This window comes from Calidris pugnax, unplaced genomic scaffold (assembly GCF_001431845.1).
Source record: "Calidris pugnax isolate Ruff unplaced genomic scaffold, ASM143184v1 scaffold245, whole genome shotgun sequence".
NCBI lineage: Eukaryota > Metazoa > Chordata > Aves > Charadriiformes > Scolopacidae > Calidris > Calidris pugnax.
The window spans coordinates 1,719,201-1,737,751 of record NW_015090982.1 but is presented as its reverse complement, the minus strand read 5'-3'; the positions used below and the strand labels follow the sequence as shown (position 1 = coordinate 1,737,751).

The window sequence follows — 18,551 nt, the reverse complement described above, 5'->3', positions numbered from 1 at the left end:
TTGGATGTTCAGCCCCTGTCCTGAACATCCTTTTACCTCGTTACTACAAACGTTTCATAAAATGGACTATCTCCACCTCAAGCAATCACATTTTTTTCACTTACTGTAATTATTTTTATTTATTTTTTTACAATTTTCTAATAACCAGCCCATTCTGAATGATTTTGGTGCTCAAAGCAGTAAACAGAGCTGTTCCTAAATATAATCAATTGTACAAGTTATCCACAAGACATCAACTTGGTTTTAATTCCTTGTTTTGTGGGTGTCACATAGCTCTAATGTAATTTTTGCTCTGTGAATTGCTTGCAATTATTGTAATAAGCATTCGCATCCCACTTTTCATCTTCAAAGTACTATACAAATATCAACCAACAAGTCCCCATGCTTCCCTGTGAATTCAGATTTGTCTCCCTCCCTTAGAACTGGTGAAATGGAGGCAATTACTGTGGGGGCATGAGGCCAAGACATGGTTTGAAAGGGAATTTCTGGCTCCTGGTCCTGTTCCAAGAGCATCCTCACCCCAGGAAGGGTTTCTGCACGACTCAAGGCAATGACTGAGCTGAAGATCAGGGCTCGCAGCCCAGAGGAGAGGGGAGAGATGAAGAAGTGCGTGGGTGTCCCACCTCAGAGAAGAGCTGGAGATGCCCCTCAAGGGGCTCAGCATGTTCTAAGGGAAATCATTTACTGGGGCACCATGTGCTTCTCAGAATCTGCCTGGGGAGGTGGGATCACTCTGATGCAGGGAAAAGCCCTCACACCAGAATATGCTCCTCCAAACCCAGGGCATCACCCTTTGTCATGGGCACAAAGGCTTTTGCGAGCAGATTTATAACAGAAACATTAAACAAACCTTAACTACAACTGCAAAATTATACACCTCTTTTGACAGCTAACATTTAGGATCACTCTGCAGGGCACAGCAAAGTTTTTATTTAAAAAACTGCTCCTGGGATTCAACCCTGCTGCAGAATAATTCACTATTAGTTCTAAATTGTAGCCCCGGTCCCAAGAATAGGTATGCACGGGCAGTTTTATGATTTTAAATGCCTAACTGACATCAGGGGGTCTTACAGGACTTTCCGAGCACACGCATCGGGAGGAAGCATAAAAAGCCTGAATGTATTTCTCTAGTGATGGGTCATCAAAGACAAGCAGAGGCCAACAACATGTTCAAGGCACTGAAAATATTACTAAATATCAGCTAAGAAAGTCTTGTTTCTGCCTGTCCTGGACAATCTTAGCCATCGAGGTCAAATGTTCTAAGCCTGGCCCTCACACAACCATGATTTTCACGTAACACAGGTTTTACCATGCAGGGAAAGGGCTGTGGAATGACTTGAGCCAGTGACAGGAGGCCTGGATGGGTAGGTAGGACCAGAAAATGGATATGGTACCCATGAATGCCTACTGCATCTCACCATACGATGACACATTTGCTTTCATTCTGCTCAGTCCTGTCTGAAGTGCTCAGTTCTGCTTTTAAACCCCCAGGAGGAAGAAAGCAGCAATTCAGTGGGAGGTAGAAGTTCAGATTTACCCGCAGGGTTGGGCTGGACATCTGAGTTCGACGTTTTTCTAGCTTTGGTTCTCAAGAATTGCAAGAAGGTGTGCAATGGCAGAGAGGATGTGTATGTGCTGAGAAACAGAAGTGCAACAGATACCCCATTTGCTTGAAAAAAAAAATATCAAGTGCTACTTTTGGGACCTATAGCTTAAGAGAACAGGAAGGAATCTGAGAAGCTTTTTGTCTTTAGGGTCAACACACAAAGTAAGTAACAGCTTGGGCTGGTTTTGACAAAGAAGACGAATGATAAAACCAGGCAGATTAATCCAGACACAGAAGGTGTTCTGGGGAACAGTTCTGCACTTACCTGCAGGCTTCAAACCCCAGTCCACCACCCAGGCATGAGCTGCACTCGGAGTCAGAGCCGCTTTCTGGGTGCTTTGCGAAGCCGTTCATCACTGCTGCTGAAGAAAAAAATAGGAATCAGCCCAAAAGAGCAGCAGCAACACACAGAGATGCCACCAAGGCTCAGGTAGGGTCAATGTCCCATAATTCACGGCCACAAAGATGCTGAGGAAAATCCTGTGCAGAGTTCCCCAGACTCAACTGCAACTCAAAGGTGACTAATAAAAAGTATTTATTCCCCTCACACATGAAAAATTGGGCTGTTTCTTATGAAGCAAGTACTGGAGAAGTGCCCAGGAATGGTATAGGAGAGCTTCATGCAGTGTCTTGCTCACTGGGCAAGGCCAAGGTCCAGGAAATGAACCACTTGCTCATCTTGGAAAAGACACGGATGTTTCATGTTGGTTGCCACAGACTTCTGCCTGCCTCACCCCAGGCCTGGCTGCAGGACTGGCCCCTGCCCACAGGAGCAGGCACATAAAATCACAGCTTATTCGGTTACAGGTTCCTTGCTGAGAAAAAACGGCTCTAGGAAAACCTTGTTGCTTCAATCACTGGAAATGAGGTTTTCCAGTGGACAGAGCAGACACTAGGGAAGTAAATTGCCCCTGGGTAGAAGGCGGCTCCCCACCACCTTCCCCTCCAGCCAGTGCAAATGTCGCTGTAGCCAGAAGTGGAATATTTCACTTTTTTGTCCCAGACGCTGACAGCGCTGGAAATCTTCCCTTCCCTGCCAGATTTTCTGCTCTGTGCTCTGGAGGGATGCCTACACAGAGAGCTGGGATCACCTCTGAGTTTAGACAACATCCATGTCCAGAGACGGGGGGGGGGACAGTGAATGACCCCTGAGAGCATCCCAAACAGGCAGGGGGAGGCAGAGGAGGAAGCCACGGAGATGCTGGGAGGGCTGGAGTCCCTCTGCTGTGAGGACAGGCTGAGAGAGTTGGAGGGGTCCAGCCTGGAGAAGAGAAGGCTCCAGGGAAACCTTAGAGCCCCTTCCAGTCCCTAAAGGGGCTCCAGGAAAGCTGGGGAGGGATTCTTGATCAGGGAGGGGAGCCCGAGGATGAGGGGGAAGGGTTTGACACTGAAAGAGGGGAGATTGAGATGAGATCTCAGAAGAACTTCTTTGCTGTGAAGGTGGTGAGAGCTTGGCCCAGGTTGCCCAGAGAAGCTGTGGCTGCCCCATGCCTGGAGAGGTTCAAGGGCAGGTTGGAGGGGGCTTGGAGCAATTTGGTCTGGTGGGAGGTGTCCCTGCCCAGGGCAGGGGGTGGCACTGGGGGATCTTAAAGGTCCCTTCCAACCCAAACCACTCTGTGATTCTATAACTCATTATGGACACGTCTTGTCTGCACTATTTTAGAAACTCGTGGAAGAGATGAAGCGTTTACCAAGCACCTCTGGCTACAGAGCATAAAGCGAGTTTCAGGTGAGCAGTTTAGATGCAGATGTCTTTATTCAGTCCCGGAATTCCCACTCCCTTGGGCCCATCTCACAGTTTGCAAGGGTACAGAAGGAAGAGGAATCCCAAGGAATTACCTCTCTGTCCCGCCTGCCTGGGCGACTTCTCTCCATCGCTCTCGCTGCAGGTCCTGCTCTGCGGCCGCTTCCGAGTTGGTCGTTCCCCATGGTCCTCCCCATTCTCCAGGGCGCAGTCCAGCCCTCTTTGCAGCTTCACCCCATTCTTAGCTTTTTTAAAAAGGACAGATGTCCGTCGGCCCACACCACTGAATGGGGGCCTGGAAGGGGTGTCTGCGGGTGGCAAGGCCAGTCCATTGAGGCCATTGTCGCTGAGCAGGCGCTGGAAGGCCTGGCTCTCCTGCTGCAGGGCCTTCTTGTCAAAGATCTCCCGGTCTGACATCACCCTCTTCTGCAGCTGATTCAAGGACTTGCTTTCACTGATGGGTTTGAGCGTTGGAGGGTCCTGCAGAGAGTCCAGCTCTGAGAGGGAGGGTGCGGGTCCCGCGGGCTCCAGGGTTGGAGGATGCGGAGGCTTGGCATCATCTGCTAAAGGAATGAAGAATCTGCTTGAACATTTTAGAAAGAGTTATTCCCAAAACCACCAACAGCCATTCCCGTGTTTCACCAGGGCCACCAACAGGAGAAAAAGCAGGTTCTGGGTGTTGACATGCACTGGGCGAGCTGGAGCTAAAATCCTGCTGCAACCACTCACCTTTATCCCCTTCCTCGTCCCCTTCCCTGGATGATTTATCCAGCCCCTCTTCCTGTGGCACAGACTCCCCATTGAACATGGTCTTGTTCTGCTGCTGGGCCAGTTTCTGCCGAACGGAGTTGATCTCCCGCCTCAGGAGCCGGATGCGTCGCGTGCGGGCGCCGCTGGAGCGCATGGTGCTCACCATGTCCAGCTTCTCTAGCAGCTCTTTCAGCTGGGCTTCCAAGGAGAAGTGAGCCCGGTTCTCCGGGAGGAGGATGTTATCCACTGCAGCAAAAGAGAGAGTAGAGTGAAGGGAAGGAGCAAGGCTTCTTGAAGAAGCGTTTGGGACTGTTGCCATCCCTAGTTCCCACTGCTGCTATTCATGAACCAACTGCTTTTTTTCGGGGATTTAGGAATCGTTAACCTTGGAGCTCAGACCTCCTTTGGGTAAAGAGCAGCCGATTTAAACTGCGCTACCCTCCAGTTCCCATTAGTGTCCCAGAGGCAACAATGAAAGGACATGTGTCTGCATCCACACAAGACACCTCACAGCTCAGGCTCTTGGCAGAAACCTATTTCATTGCCACATTAAATGACAAAACCAGACCACAAACTCAACTGGCCAAAACATGACGTGCTTGCCATTCCTCTGGCTCTGCTGGAGGGCTGGCACCCACCAGAGCAGAGCAGACAGCTGAGGGCTCTGCTAACACACACCAAAACAAATTTCATTTCATCTGTGTCCAAGAGGGCTGCGACGTTTAGAAAATGGAGTGCAGGCTGGGAGCTCTGCGTGCTGGAAGGCAGCAGTGTCCTGTACGAAGTTTAGCCAAGGTATTCCACCAATGCTTTGGAGCTGCACCTCAAGACAGCTATGGGAATGGGCGTGATGTGAATGAAAAGTCTCAGCGAGGAGGACTGCTCTCATTCCAGTACCTTAACCCCACATCACCCCCTCCAGATATCTAACCCAGTTGCTCTATATCTTGCCAATTTACAATGAAATGCATGAGCTTTCCTGAGAGCAAAAAAATCTTTAAAATACCAAAGTTTGTATTTTAACAGCACAAATCTAACAGCACAGCCAGTCAGACGTGCACTGGGAGAGCTGGAGCTAAGCTTCACTGAGCCCCAAGTGCTCAGCTCACCTGAAATCCTGCTCTTTGAGGCCATGAAGGAGTTAAGATATATGTTTAGGTAAATAAATGGGTAGGAAAATTCTAGTATGCTGAACAATGGCTGTGATTCTCATGCAGGCTGAGTGACATGCTCAGAACAAAGGACACAACAGTTATGATCTGCCTGGAAATCAAAGGTTACTAAACACTCACCATCCTCCCAAGAAAAGCGGTAAAAGTCCTCAGTTTTGGGCGACTCGGGCAGGTGAATCCCCACATCAGTGTCAAAGCCAATGTTTTCAGCCTGCCGCCGTGCATGACGCAATATCGCTCCTCCAAGGTCTCTGAGCCGGACAGCTGCTCGGTGGAAAATCGTGTCTTTAGCATTATACCTCATGCAGTTGGTAACTATAAGGTTAAAGTCTTCCTCAAACTCATCCAATGTTCGGTACAGGTGGGACTCCAGCTTCCGCCTCATGGTGGAAAAATCCATTGGGTTGGAAATGAATTCCAGGTAATCTGGAACCTAAACATATAAAACCTGTACAATTACAAAAACCATTTACTAGCCAACTAGAGCGCATCCCTCATAAGCACTCTTAATGTCCTTTCCACCGTCAAGGGACAGTGCCAGCAGCTCATTTCTGTGTCACCCAGTCAAGGCAGACACATCCTGGCTCTGCAAAACTTTATTTGGCTGAGACGTGCTGAAGCTTCCAGAAAACAATACCCTTTTTTTGGCCTGGAAGGACCCCCACATCATGAGTCCTCTTTAAGATATTCTTTAGTCCACCATCAGCTTGGGACAAGGTGGATTGTGCTTCTGCCAGCACGTGAGCTTCTGCCCAGCAATGCCTCATTGACAACCCATTAAGACACCTCTAGGAAAGAGACTTGCCTCGTTCAGGTTAACAGGCTCTGCGAAGATCTGGGCAGTGTCCTTCTCCTGCAGCAGGTCCAGCGTTGTGCGCAGAAGGACGTTGAAAGGGGTGAGCTGTAGCTCCATAGCAGCCTGCTGAACCTTGACCTGGGACCGGGAAAAACAGCCATGAGCACAGTTAGTGAGGACAGGGTACGTGAGTGGTGTCTCCCTCCGGTTTCTCCTGAATCATCACCCCAGCTCTACCCAGCGATGGAAACCTTGGGTCACCACACCACCGGTCGGGTAGAGTCACCGCTGAAGAATTCCTGGCGAACACCCTGTCCCCTCCATGTGCAGGAGGTGCATGAACACCCAGCACTTTGCAGAGTTCAACTGCACAGTCCAAATCTTTTGTATGGGGAACTCCTGTTTATCGCATCTCACAAAGCCAAAACAAGAGAAAAACCCATAAAATTAAAAGATAATACAACTAAAAAGGAAAACAGGAAGACGCTTTTCATGCCTGATGAATTACCCTATAGAACTCCCTGCCTCAAGATATCATTATGCCAATTAGCAACATTATACAAAAGTTAAAAGTATGTAGGTGTTTACATGAGCAACAACATCCATAATTAGACTACACAGCATAAACAAAGTTTAAGATACAGGCTCTCACACTTCAAGGCAGAAGCCAAACAACAAGAGGGGTTAGATGTTCGCAAATTCCTAACACAGTTTCTTACATCCTTTGTGAAGTCTCTGACACTGGCTGATTTCAAGCAAACAAGTCGTAGCACCGGTTTGATCTCCTACACTGAAACTCCATTCAAAGGAGGCTGGAACAGGATAGAAGTATTTCTTTCTCCTTTAACGCTTTAATTTCTTTGCTCTTATAATCCCTTCAGGTATTGATAGGCTGTTATAAGGTCTCCCTGGAGCCTTACAGATGGATGTAAACACTCTTCCCCCCAGAACAGGAAAGACTGAGGGCTCTGGAGCATCCTTCAGCCAAAAGCTGGGCTGAGACAGACCTCCAATGAGATACCCTTATTCTTTTATAAAGCACACCGTAGTTTCAACAAGCTTTTATGGATTTAGCCAACTGCAATATGGATATAGTAAGATATCAAAAGCAAACAGAAACAAAGCCCAAGAGTGATTTTTTTTAACTTTTTTTTTTTGATCCTCCTACCTAAAATATGTGCACACGGCAAACAGGGCTGAGCCACTGCTGTAAATCAGGGACAACGTAGCAAATAAACTGGCCCTGGCATAAAAACACTCCAGAAAAGCTGTGGGCAGTCTCTGGCCACAAAAAAAAAACAGTTTGCAGAGGGACAGTGATCCCAGAGGATGCTGCTTTCCCTCTGCCAGGCTCCCTGCGGACAGGAGGAGCACCCAGGGGCAGAGAGAGCACCCAGTCAGTGACCGAAGCCAGGGGTGCAGGCTCCCCCTGCGCAGGGAGATTCTTCCATGAAGCTGTCGAGGAAAATACTCGTGGCAGAGAGCACCATTGTGGCTGCAGCATCCAAGCAGGTATGGCAAGGAAAGATCCTCGACAGGCAAAGCTGGCAAGTGTGGGAAGTAACTGGTGCAGCCTTGGAGAACTGCACACAGATCAAAAAGGAAATTAGCAAGTGGTCTCCATCTCAAAAGACTGCTTGTTCTCAAAAATGTACTTTGGAGGCAGTACATTTTTGAGAAGGAAGGAATTTTTAACTTTAGAAATGAAGAGCAGAATTGTGATTTAGACCTCTCTATGGAATAGGTGTTACCAAACTCCTGGAACAAACACTAAAGGAGATCCCCAACTTCTACTCTGCAAAACGCCCAGCTCATGCCCAGATAGAGAAGGGGTGCTGTAGGGCAGGAATAAACCCCCCTGTTAGTTACACAAACACATCTTCCCTGCGCTCTGCAGCCCAGCCCTGGTTCTGAGGGCAGAGAATGAGCAGCACGAGCCTGTGACCAACACAGGGAGAGAGATGGCTGCTCTGCATATCCAGAAGTCAAACTCCAGGGAAAGAGAAAAAGGCTCAAGAAAAACCATCGCGTTCCTCCTCTGCCTCCTGCAGCACTGGGTGCTCCCATGGGACCGGAGCCAAAACTCCCTACCTGCTCCCGTTTGAGTTTTTCCCTCTTGCGGATCAGCTCGATGAGTAGCCGGGCCCGCTCCAAGTCATGTCGCAGTTTTTGCCAGTACTTTAGCTCTTCCTTCACTGTGCTGGTCTTCTCGTCTTGCTCCTTCTGTGAGAGAGAACAGTGGGGTGAGATTAAAAAAATATGACTGGCTTCCTGAGCTTCCTCCTCTTTCTAGCCATCCCCTGTGAATTGGTCTCATAGTCTTTCTCCTCTCTACTTGTCCCTTGTTCAAGACTACGTCTTCTTCCTACAGCATTTAGAAACACAACATCAGCCTTTACGGATTCTATGTTACCTCTGAAGTTAGGCCTAAATCTTACTGTAGCTACACTCCAGTAACACACTTCACTCCATGCTCATTTACACCCTCCTTGCTTTTATATCCAAGTTCATTACAGAAGCTGGAAACTCCTTCTGTTGGCTGCCGTGCACTGAAGAGGTGGCCCAAAACGTTTAGAATGTAAAGGCAAGGGGAGCAAAAACATGGGGGAAAAGAGCTATTATTATCCTCTTTGTAACCAATAAGAAATAGAGCCACAGACAGAGATTCACCAAAACACAAAGGAACAGCCAACGCCAGGAGATGAGCTCACACCTTCCAAGACACTGCTTCACAATGCAAATCTTCCTCCCTTTCCTAAATGTGTAGCTTTTCAAACAGTTTTGAAGACATAGCTGAAGTGCATACACTTTTGCATGATTGCCGAGAGAGGACAACTGCTTCACGAGATCTGGATGGTTTATATTTATAGGGCATTTATTTTTAAGAAGTTACTTATGGTAAATTGCCAACTTAATACACCAAGGAAATGCTGCACTTCCCCAAGCTCCAGGCTGATGAGTGGGAAATATTTCCTTTATTAATCACTCGGAGCAGCCTTCATACAAACCAAAAACCTATAAATTCCTCCAGCTATGGTAAAAATATACGGGCACAAGGTGCACGATGCCTCCTGCCAGGCTGCGTTAGGGGGTAGAGTCCAACTGCTTCAATACTTCAATTGCTTCTTGTGCCACAGAGCATGGAGTGACTCTGGACACCAGCTCAGAGGAGGAAGCAAAGGAGTCCAGGGCTGATGATTATGTCTAAACTTCCATATGAATGGCCATGGGAGGGTCAGAAATTGAAGGAGCAGGAAGAATGACCCAAACTGGAATTTGGCCAGGACTCTGGAGCTAACACCCATTTTCTCGAGGAGGGGATCTTTAATCACTTATGAGGAACGTGGCTTTATGATTCATCTATGAGATCCATCTACGGGCCCATCACACCCTTGCACAACCCCGGGTCTCCTGACTCAGGGGGAAATCTCTTACCTGCTGGTTCATCAACACCAATTTTAGTGGCAGGATGGATATCCCACTGATAACTCAGCTGAAATCAGGTCACCCTCTGATGCTTCCACCCTCAATCCCCTTCCCAGCTGTGCATCAAGCACATTTCCCCGGGGTTGAAAGCTCTCCATCTTCTCGGGTGGGTTCAGCTGGGGACCAGTACCTGCTCGGCATTCCTCTGGGACTGGAGGTGCGAGTGCAGGCGCCGGATGAGGGGCACCCCATTCCTCGCCTGCCGCTTCAGCAGCCAGTAGTTGTGGAGCCGCTGCATGAATTGGTTCTTCCTCTGGAGGGAGAGGCCGCTGCAGATTTTGTTCAGCCTGAAGGAAGCAAAAGGAGGTGTCGTGGAGCCAACTGCAAAGCAAATTGCAACTCTGCAGACACTGGGGATACGAGGTTTCCCTGTGTTGTCTCAATGCAAGCTCTGAACTACGCGTGCAACTGGTAAAACCGGGATCTCCCCACTGCAAAGATGTATGTGCCTATTTTATGCAATATACACCTGTTTTCATAGAATCATAGAATGGGTTGGGTTGGAAGGGACCTTGAAGACCACCCAGTGCCACCCCCTGCCCTGGGCAGGGACACCTCCCACCAGACCACATTGCTCCAAGCCCCCTCCAACCTGCCCTTGAACCTCACCAGGCATGGGGCAGCCACAGCTTCTCTGGGCAACCTGGGCCAGGCTCTCACCACCCTCACAGCAAACAAGTTCTTCTGAGATCTCATCTCAATCTCCCCTCTTTCAGTTTAAAACCATTATCCCTCATAATTTTAGAAGCAGCTTGGCTGGAGGTTCTCACCAAGCACTTGCCCCAGCACAAAGTACACAATCACCAATTCGATGCCCAGCCTTAATTTCAAAACTACTTTCAGTGTCAAGAATTTTCCTGGGGGTCATTTAAGTCTGACGTTATTAAGCTGAAGTCTGGGAAACTGACATGATGGAAGTCTGAAAATACTACAGCACCTATTTTAACCTTTTCAAACCATTTGTTAGATTATATGTCGTGCGTTATTAGCAGCTTTCCAAAGCTTCTCTCTTAAAATACCAGCGACACATCACCACACTTCCTCAGGCACCAAATGAAAATTCAGCACTACATCGTTCTGCATGAGAGAGAGCTGGGAGGAAAAAACGCACAGCCACATTCAAAGCTGTCTGCAGCACTGACAAGTTTGATATGCTCTGTAATAAAAGGTGCAATTAAGAAACTATGAAATGAGATTTAAAAAAATATATATAAATAGGAGGATAACCTCTATCTGCCTGCCAACGTAGAATCATAGTATAATAGAATTGTCTAGGTTGGAAGGGACCTTTAAGATCATCAAGTCCAACCATCAACCTAACTCTGATACAATCAAACAATCACTAAACCATGTCTCTAAGCACTATGTCAACCCATCTTTTAAATCCCTCCAGGGATGGTGCCTCAAGCACTTCCCTGGGCAGCCCATTCCAATGTGCAATAACCCCTTCTGTGTAAAAATTTTTCCTACTATCCAATCTGAACCTCACCTGGGGCAACTTGAGGCCATTTCCTCTTGTCCCATCACCTGTGACTTGGGAGAAGAGACCGACCCCACCTTGCTACACTCTCCTTTCAGGGAGTTGGAGAGAGCAAGAAGGTCTCCCCTCAGCCTCCTTTTCTCCAGGCTGAACACCCCCAGCTCCCTCAGCCACTCCTCACAAGACTTGTGCTCCAGACCCCTCACCAGCTTCCTTGCCCTTCTCTGGACTTGTGATGTCTGAAGCATTTTAAACACACTTTCATGGCCATCTAGGTAAATTTGGATGCTGGATGGATGTTTGCTGTTAGGGACCACCACAGATCCTGTGTGACAGTTTGGGGCAACTGCTTGGCAAAGCAGGAAAAGCAATGTGCCAGGGACACACACGTGGAAGAACAAGGGTCAGGGATGATTCTACACAGCACACTTTGAACACAGTTATTGCTGGGTCTTGACCGCAGAAAACACTTCCACTTTCAACAACAAGAGGGACTGAGTCCTCAAAACAGACCCTGTCCCAATCCTTCCTATCCACTTCTAGGACTCACCTGTAAGAGGGGATTTGTGCAACGGTCACCATGGGCACAGACGAACGCCCGTTGGTCACGTCACCCGGCTCCTTTTTGATCTTCTGTTTCAATTTCACTTGGTTCTTTTTCAGAGACCCTTTGGGAGGGCCACAATTGGCTTCCTCCTCTCCCTCCTCCTTCACTGTGCCCTCCCACCCTTCACCACTAGCAGCAGGAGCCCCTTTTTTCACCATCCCAGGCGGGGAATGACTTTCACAAAAGGCAGTCTTGCGCACGGTGAATGTCGTGCCGTTGATGCTGGTTTCTCTCATGGGTTCGATCTTCATGAAGAGACCAGCCCGTTGGGCACAGGTGACGTGGAAGGCAGTGTAACAGTTCACCTTGTGGCACTGGATAGCAGCTCCCATGCCCTTCTGCTTGCAGATATAGCATGTAAGCTTCCACCGAGCCGGAGGGATGTCACTTATCCCTTCGATGGGCTCCAGGAACACAGTGTTTGCAAAGCAGACCTCTGGGATCCAGATGGCACAAACCACGTGAGCCCAGCGGCCATCACTGGTCTGCTTGAAGGCTCCGCCTTTGTTGGGGCAAAGGACACAATCCACAGGGCGAGAAGGGGACTGTAAGCAGCAGCGGCAAAGCCACTGCCCCTCGGGGATATAGGGCACACCATAACACTCCTGGTGCACGGCCAGATTGCAGATATCACAGAAGAGGATGACATTGCTGTTGTGACACTCATCGTCCATGCAAACACAGCAGAAGGCGTCCTCGTCGATGAGGGACTGCTGAGCCCCGTTGTTCCGGCTCTCCAGGTACGACTCCTTTTCCAACCGGTCCACCAGCAGCTCAAAAGTGTCAGCAGAAACTGTCCCGTAACCATCGTCCCTTCTCTTCTCATTGACCATTTCCAGCCATGCCAGATCCTCCTCATCCATGTCATACTCCACCTCAACGTCCAGGTCCTCAGGAGGCTTTTCGATGTACCGGTAGTAGGCGGCAGGGAGAGGGGGGGCATCTGGCTGGCTGAAGAAGTCTACCACACGGAAATTGGGCTGGGGCAAGTGTAAAGACGCCCCCGAGGCATGTTTGGAGCAGGGCTCTTTCTTCTTGCCTTTGGAAGATGTTTTCTTAGATTTGGAAGGGAAAAGGGGCTGCTCGCTGTTTTCCTTGTTGCTGTTGCACTCTGTGATATCCTGGGCAGTCAGCTCGTCCTCCGTGATGATTTTTAAGGGATCATAGATGCTTATGCGATGAAGCCGCCCATCGATGTCTACCTCCACGATCCGCTGGGCCTGAGCATAGGTCAGAGTCTCCCGAGTGGGCGAGCACTTGAGGCTGTAGGGCGAGGGAGAACGTCTCCCCTCCAAGTTCTGTCGGGACCTCCTCCGAGGCTTCCTCATCGCTGCAGTCCAGAGACCCTGGAACAAAACAAAACAGAGGATAGTGTAAGTCAATAAAACAAGCAAGGAGCAGCACAAGTTCAAAAACTCAATAGAGCAACACTTCTACTTGAGACTCCAGCAATTTCAAGTTTGCTGAAGCCTCTTCACCTTCTTATACACAAGCAGGTAATGGATATATCAACCAGTTCTTGCAACGTGTATCACAGCAACGCACAGCACCCTCCAACCTTCTCTATTTGCATGCCAAGAGATGTATACAGAATCACAGAATGATTTGGGGTTGGAAGGGACCTCTGCAGATCATCCAGTCCAACCCGCTGCCAAAGCAGGTCCACCCAGAGCAGGTCCCACAGGAATGTGTCCAGGTGGGTTTGGAACGTTTCCAGAGATGGAGATTCCACCGCCTCTCTGGGCAGCCTCTTCCAGGACTCTGCAACCCTCAAAGTGAAGAAGTTCCTCCTCATGTTTAGATGGAACTTCTCATGTTCAAGTTTGTGCCCGTTACCTCTTGTCTTGTCACTGGGCACCACTGAAAAAAGACTGGCCCCATCCTCCTGGCACCCACCCTTTAAGTATTTATAGGTGTTGATCAATTCCCAATATCCTGACAAATGCTAGTGTTCTGCAAGCCCAGGAACCGTGGAGGTGTGCAGGTATTTGTTGATCAGTTCCCCCCTCAGCCTTTTCTTCTCCAGACTAAAAAGACCCAAGTCCCTCAGCCTCTCCTCATAAGAGAGATGCTCCAGGCCCCTCTTCGTCCTCGTAGCCCTTTGCTGTACCCTCTCCAGCAGTTCCCTGTCCTTCTTGAACTGGGGGAGCCCACAGTACTCCAGATGGGGCCTCATACACCCCATACTACCAGATAAGGAGCTTACATGTATTTTATATATTTTAAACATAGCAACCACAGAGTCTGCTGGGCTTTTAGCTCAGCAAACCCTTCAAGATTCCCCAAAACTCACTTATCACATCTGCTCACACCGTTGACATAGTAAGTTCACACAAAGCAAGGAGTTCTCTGTTCTTTTGCCCGCGGCTTTTCTTTTCTATTCCCAACAGCACACAGAACGTGCTGGATGTTTTCCAGATGGAAAAGAAAACACTGCTCCTGCCTTGTGAAAGCAATTCCTACAATTTTTTTTTTTTTGTCACTGAGCTCCGTATGAGAAAACTAGCAGTGCTCCCTCATTGCAAATGTAAAAAGTCCCATAATGAAAACCCAACCCTCCAGCTTTGCCTTCCCTTCTCTTGCTGTCCCTTGCACCACTCTCCGGTGTCCATTGGATCAACTGTGGCCTCCCCAAAAAGCCCAAACAGAACCAGAGGATGCACTGAGCAACGCAATGGGTGCTGGATGTGCATCCCTTCCGCTCCTCGGTGGGATCCAGGAGGAAGAGGAGGGGAATGAGCATGAAAACAAGCAGCACTTGTTCCAGAAAGACTTACTGGTTTTGGCTCCATGTTAGCCGCCTTCTGGAGCCACAATCTGTGGTCAGACACCTAAGCTGGTTCCACATGGAGGGTCCAGAGGGGTAGGAGCAGGAAAGCAGCACAACGGCTTCTGGATCGCGCGGTGGTGATCACTCAGAGCCCAAGCCAGTTCTGCCCTCACAAACTGCTAATCAGCAACCCAGATAATTATTTGAGAGTCAGCTCCTGACATTAAGGAGGTGCCCGTCAAAGAGGGAGTGGAGGAGAAGCCCGGAGCCAGAGAGGTGAGCTGGGGGAGGATGGAGACGCACCAGCAGGAGCCCAGCGATCTCAGGGCAAAGGAGAGAGGCAGTGAAGCATAAACCAAGGGAGTAACGCAAGTGAGAAGGGCAGCATCGGGGATGGGAACACGAGTTAAGGGAAAAAATGGGCCGAGGCTGAAACAAGCCAGAGAGGAGACAAAGAAAAGCAAATGTAAAATCTCCCCAAGAAGATAAGTCAGCCCAGAGCTTATCGGTTGCTACGCAGAGGCCTGAACCGGCACCTCACCCTTCTTCAGAGCAACCCACACTTTCAGCCCCTTTCTGTGGGACCCACAGACAAGAAAACACACTACAAACCTGTAATCTGTACTCAGCTGTTGCTTTATTTCTGCTCTGTGAAGGCCGTAGCTCCACAAACCCTCAATCATGCGAGTCAGAGCAAGCAGCACCTCGCAGGACCAGGACCTAACAAAAAGTCCCGAGCTTATCCCAAAAAGAAAGAACGAATTCCAGGAGCAACACCTTTTTCCTGAAAATGCTGGCTCTGTGAACAACCAGATGAAGCCATTATACACCATGTGTCCCAAGAAACAAAAAGGCTTTGGGAAAAGTTTGTGTCTCTTTTGCATCCACAGAAATCAGCTGCAGGTGCTGGTTTGAGTCTGCACACCCACAGTGATGGAGCCTGAAGGCACAATTTAATTTCAGGTAACAATTTCCACCGGCAAATATTAGGTACCATGAATTGCAGGACCTTTGCCTTAAAATTCTAATCAGCTACTTGATCAGCAGACTGCAGGCACCTAACTGCCCTGGTCCCAGCGGAGCTCCAACAGCATCTATCAGTAGGAAAAAAGGATTTTAAAATACGGGTATAAAGGCAACTTAGAATCATAGAATTGTCTAGGCTGGAAGATCATCTAGTCCAATCATCAACTTGATCATCAAATAAATAAACTCGAAAATCCTGCTGACAAACTTGCCTCAAGCTCTTGAAGTTCAGGCAAGTTATGAGCAAAGATGCTGGAGGGAAAAAGACAGATGAGCAAAAAGATACTGGAGGATAAGGTCATTAGCATGAGCTGAACACACTCACATTTAATACTGTGTTCAGGAAAAAGCAAGGCATTAGCCGATTGCTGGGAGTGCTGAGGGACGAGCATACCTCATACACCTGAAGGAAGGGTTATTTTACCTGTTGATGGGAAAAACAAAATGTATGGCATTCCCATTGCTTTAATGAAACAACCAGGATATTCTCAAGAGAAATCACCCAAAAAGAGCTTTCCACGACAGCAACTGACTGCCATAAACCAGCTCATTTGTAAAACACACAATTACTTACCACTAAGGAGAAGCATCTAAAACGGCACGGAAATTGCTGGCAGTGAGAGCCGAGTGCCTGGGATAAGACACGCACCTGGATATTCGGAGAGACACAGCTACCCACTTCCGAAATACCTTGAAAGCAGGAATGAAACAAACTCAGACACGCTGAGCCGAACACGGTGACCTTGTCTGCAACACAGAAACTTCTCAGCAGCAATCTAGGAATGTTTTGATCTTCTTGGCACGCTTGAAAACACCTCCTGGCCACGGATAAAAAAGAATCCTTCTGCAAACAGCACCCGTGCACACCGAAATGCTGAGCGGACTCGATTTCAGCAGGCTTAAATGCTATTTCAGCCCATGTTGTCTCCGTCCCACCAGAGGGGGGGACGTGAAAGCAGAGAGTTCAGTTGTCCTCTCGCTGTCACCACAGTGTGCTTGAGGCTTTCCAAAAACCTCCCATCGTTTCCGCCGGGTGTTGTGCCAGGAGCAGGGGGTGAGGTTCCTAGAGAGCACAACTGAGCAAACAACACGGCTGCAATGCACAAAGCCACCGGGGACAAACCTAATTCTACCCCAGGAGTTTGCTCAGGAATGGTTCCACTCTCCCCAGCAGCAGTTTTCACACCTGGGGGCTGTAAAAAGTGACTAAGAAGAACAACCCACTCCTCAGGAGATTTAAATTTATAAGGGGTTGAAAGCTCCGCTGAAAAAAATCCTCATATTGGATAATATCGCAATACAGGCCCCTATGGTACATGCAGCCTTAAAAATCCAGCACGAGTGGCTCCTCTAAAGGAAGGGCTAAAGGTTGCCATGATGTACACAAGCACAGCACTGCGTTGGCCATTTCTGAAGGGCAGAGGCAGCCTCTTGCACCGGAGGAGACCTCAGTCTCCTTCCCACCACAGTCCTTCCTTCCAGCCTTCCCTCACTGACAACCAAGGTTTCTTTGCCAACCTGCAGAGATGAGGCTGGAGCTCCAGGTATTGCTGCCAGGGGAGATTCCTGGTCCTTCCCACCATGGTTTGGGGAGCCCAGAAAAGAGCCAGGTCCCTCGAAGACAAAGAACTTCAACAAGGAGAAGGCCACCAGGACCTCGGTGGACAGCACCGGAAGGGAACAAGATGGCTCTCATTCCACTCTGCGGCACCATGACTACCAGCAGTGGCTACAGAGCCACCAGCTACAGTTTGGGGTTTAACGTCACCAAAAACTCTGGGACACCAAGTCAAGCGCAAGGTCCGGGGACACTCCTGCTTGTCACCGTCCCACACTGGCAGCCACACGGCTGCTTGTGGCTGTTTGCTGGGATTTAAAACCCCTTCCCATGCATCAGAGAAAGGACACCTACAGAGCTATTTAAGAAATGCATCAATAAAATGAAAGCAATAGATGCCAGAAGAAAGAAACAGCCTGGAACAGCCAGAGGCCCTTCTCTGCCTTTCTCTCACCAACCAAAACCAGTGGGTGAAGCTTCTGCTGCCCTCGCTGATGACCCTCCATGTTCTCACCACGGGGCCATATTGTCCCCACGCAGCTGCTGAGGGTTTACCCACCTCACCCCCACGCTGATCCCAACAACAAAGTGTGTCGGTGCTCAGCTGACATCGTGGCAAGATGCTGAGCCAGCACCTAAACCTGGCACAGATCTTTATCAACCCCCTGATATTTCTGCAACCAAGCCAAGCTGACAGAGACGTGTCTGGTCACAGCAGGGGAGCTCCGTCCGGAGCTGGGAGGGTGTGAGACATGATGTCCGGCTGCAGATGAAGTAAAGTAAAGGTAAAGTCTGGGCTCAGTAACAGGCAGTGCATGCCATGAGCTGTGTCTGGCCTCAGCAGAGCTCTGAAGGATCCACAGCATGCGATGAGCTGCGTCAGGTGCAGGCCTGGAGCTCCTCTCCGGGGCTCCCCTGCGCAGTGAGGGCCACGGGGTTCCTGCAGGGAACCCCAGCAACAGCCAACGATCTGGGTCAAGACCCAGCAGGGCCCGGGACAAACGTCAAGCCGCCCCCTGGGAGGAGAAGGGGCGACGGGTGGCCGCGATGAGCTACCCCGGTCCTCAGCAGCGGGCCCTACGCCACGGGCCCCCCGCCCCCCGGGGAGCGAGAAAAGTCCCCAAGGAGAGCGGGACCACAGCGGGGGAGAGCGAGAAAGGGCGCAGGCAGCGCCACATCGCTATTGGCTGTCGCCGCCGTCCATCCCAGCTCCACCACCAATAGCAACTCAAGACTCTGCGGGCCTAAAGGAGAGTGCGCTCGGCCCCGCCTGGGCCAATAGCGTGGGAGAAGGTGGGCGGGGCTCCCACGGGCGCCGCGAAGAGGGGAGGCCAAGATGGCGATAAGGGGGGGGCCCGGCTGCCGCGGCGCTGCCCGTTGCCCCTCCACAGGCGCCCGCCGCCGCCCCCACCCTGTTCGGCGAGGGGCCGCGGGCCGCTCCCGCCGCGCAGAGACGCGGCTGGGTGGGGGAGCGACCCTCAGGCTGCGGCGCACAGGCCTCCCCCGGCTCCTTCCCGCCCGCCCGGTCACCTTCCCGCGACCCCGGCGCGGGGGTG

At 49.9% G+C, this 18,551-nt stretch overlaps 1 protein-coding gene across 9 annotated transcripts in view; it reads right to left on the bottom strand.

The window, feature by feature from the left end:
* BRPF3 (bromodomain and PHD finger containing 3) overlaps window positions 1-18,479 on the bottom strand; it is a 28,189-nt gene extending 9,710 nt beyond the window's left edge. The window contains exons 1-11 of one of the 9 annotated variants that reach the window (XM_014953690.1): window positions 16,012-16,027; window positions 15,024-15,131; window positions 14,419-14,590; window positions 11,585-12,987; window positions 9,685-9,841; window positions 8,160-8,291; window positions 6,078-6,206; window positions 5,393-5,705; window positions 4,080-4,346; window positions 3,446-3,913; window positions 1,872-1,968 (exon numbers count right to left, since the gene is read on the bottom strand). In XM_014953690.1, coding sequence (XP_014809176.1) covers window positions 1,872-1,968; window positions 3,446-3,913; window positions 4,080-4,346; window positions 5,393-5,705; window positions 6,078-6,206; window positions 8,160-8,291; window positions 9,685-9,841; window positions 11,585-12,987; window positions 14,419-14,433 — 2,981 coding nt within the window. In that variant the 5' untranslated portion in view covers window positions 14,434-14,590; window positions 15,024-15,131; window positions 16,012-16,027. Of the gene's footprint in view, window positions 1-1,871; window positions 1,969-3,445; window positions 3,914-4,079; window positions 4,347-5,392; window positions 5,706-6,077; window positions 6,207-8,159; window positions 8,292-9,684; window positions 9,842-11,584; window positions 12,988-14,418 lie in introns of all 9 variants that reach the window. The other 8 variants (XM_014953687.1, XM_014953689.1, XM_014953695.1 and 5 more) reach the window with 8 other exon arrangements.
* Window positions 18,480-18,551: the final 72 nt, after the last annotated feature.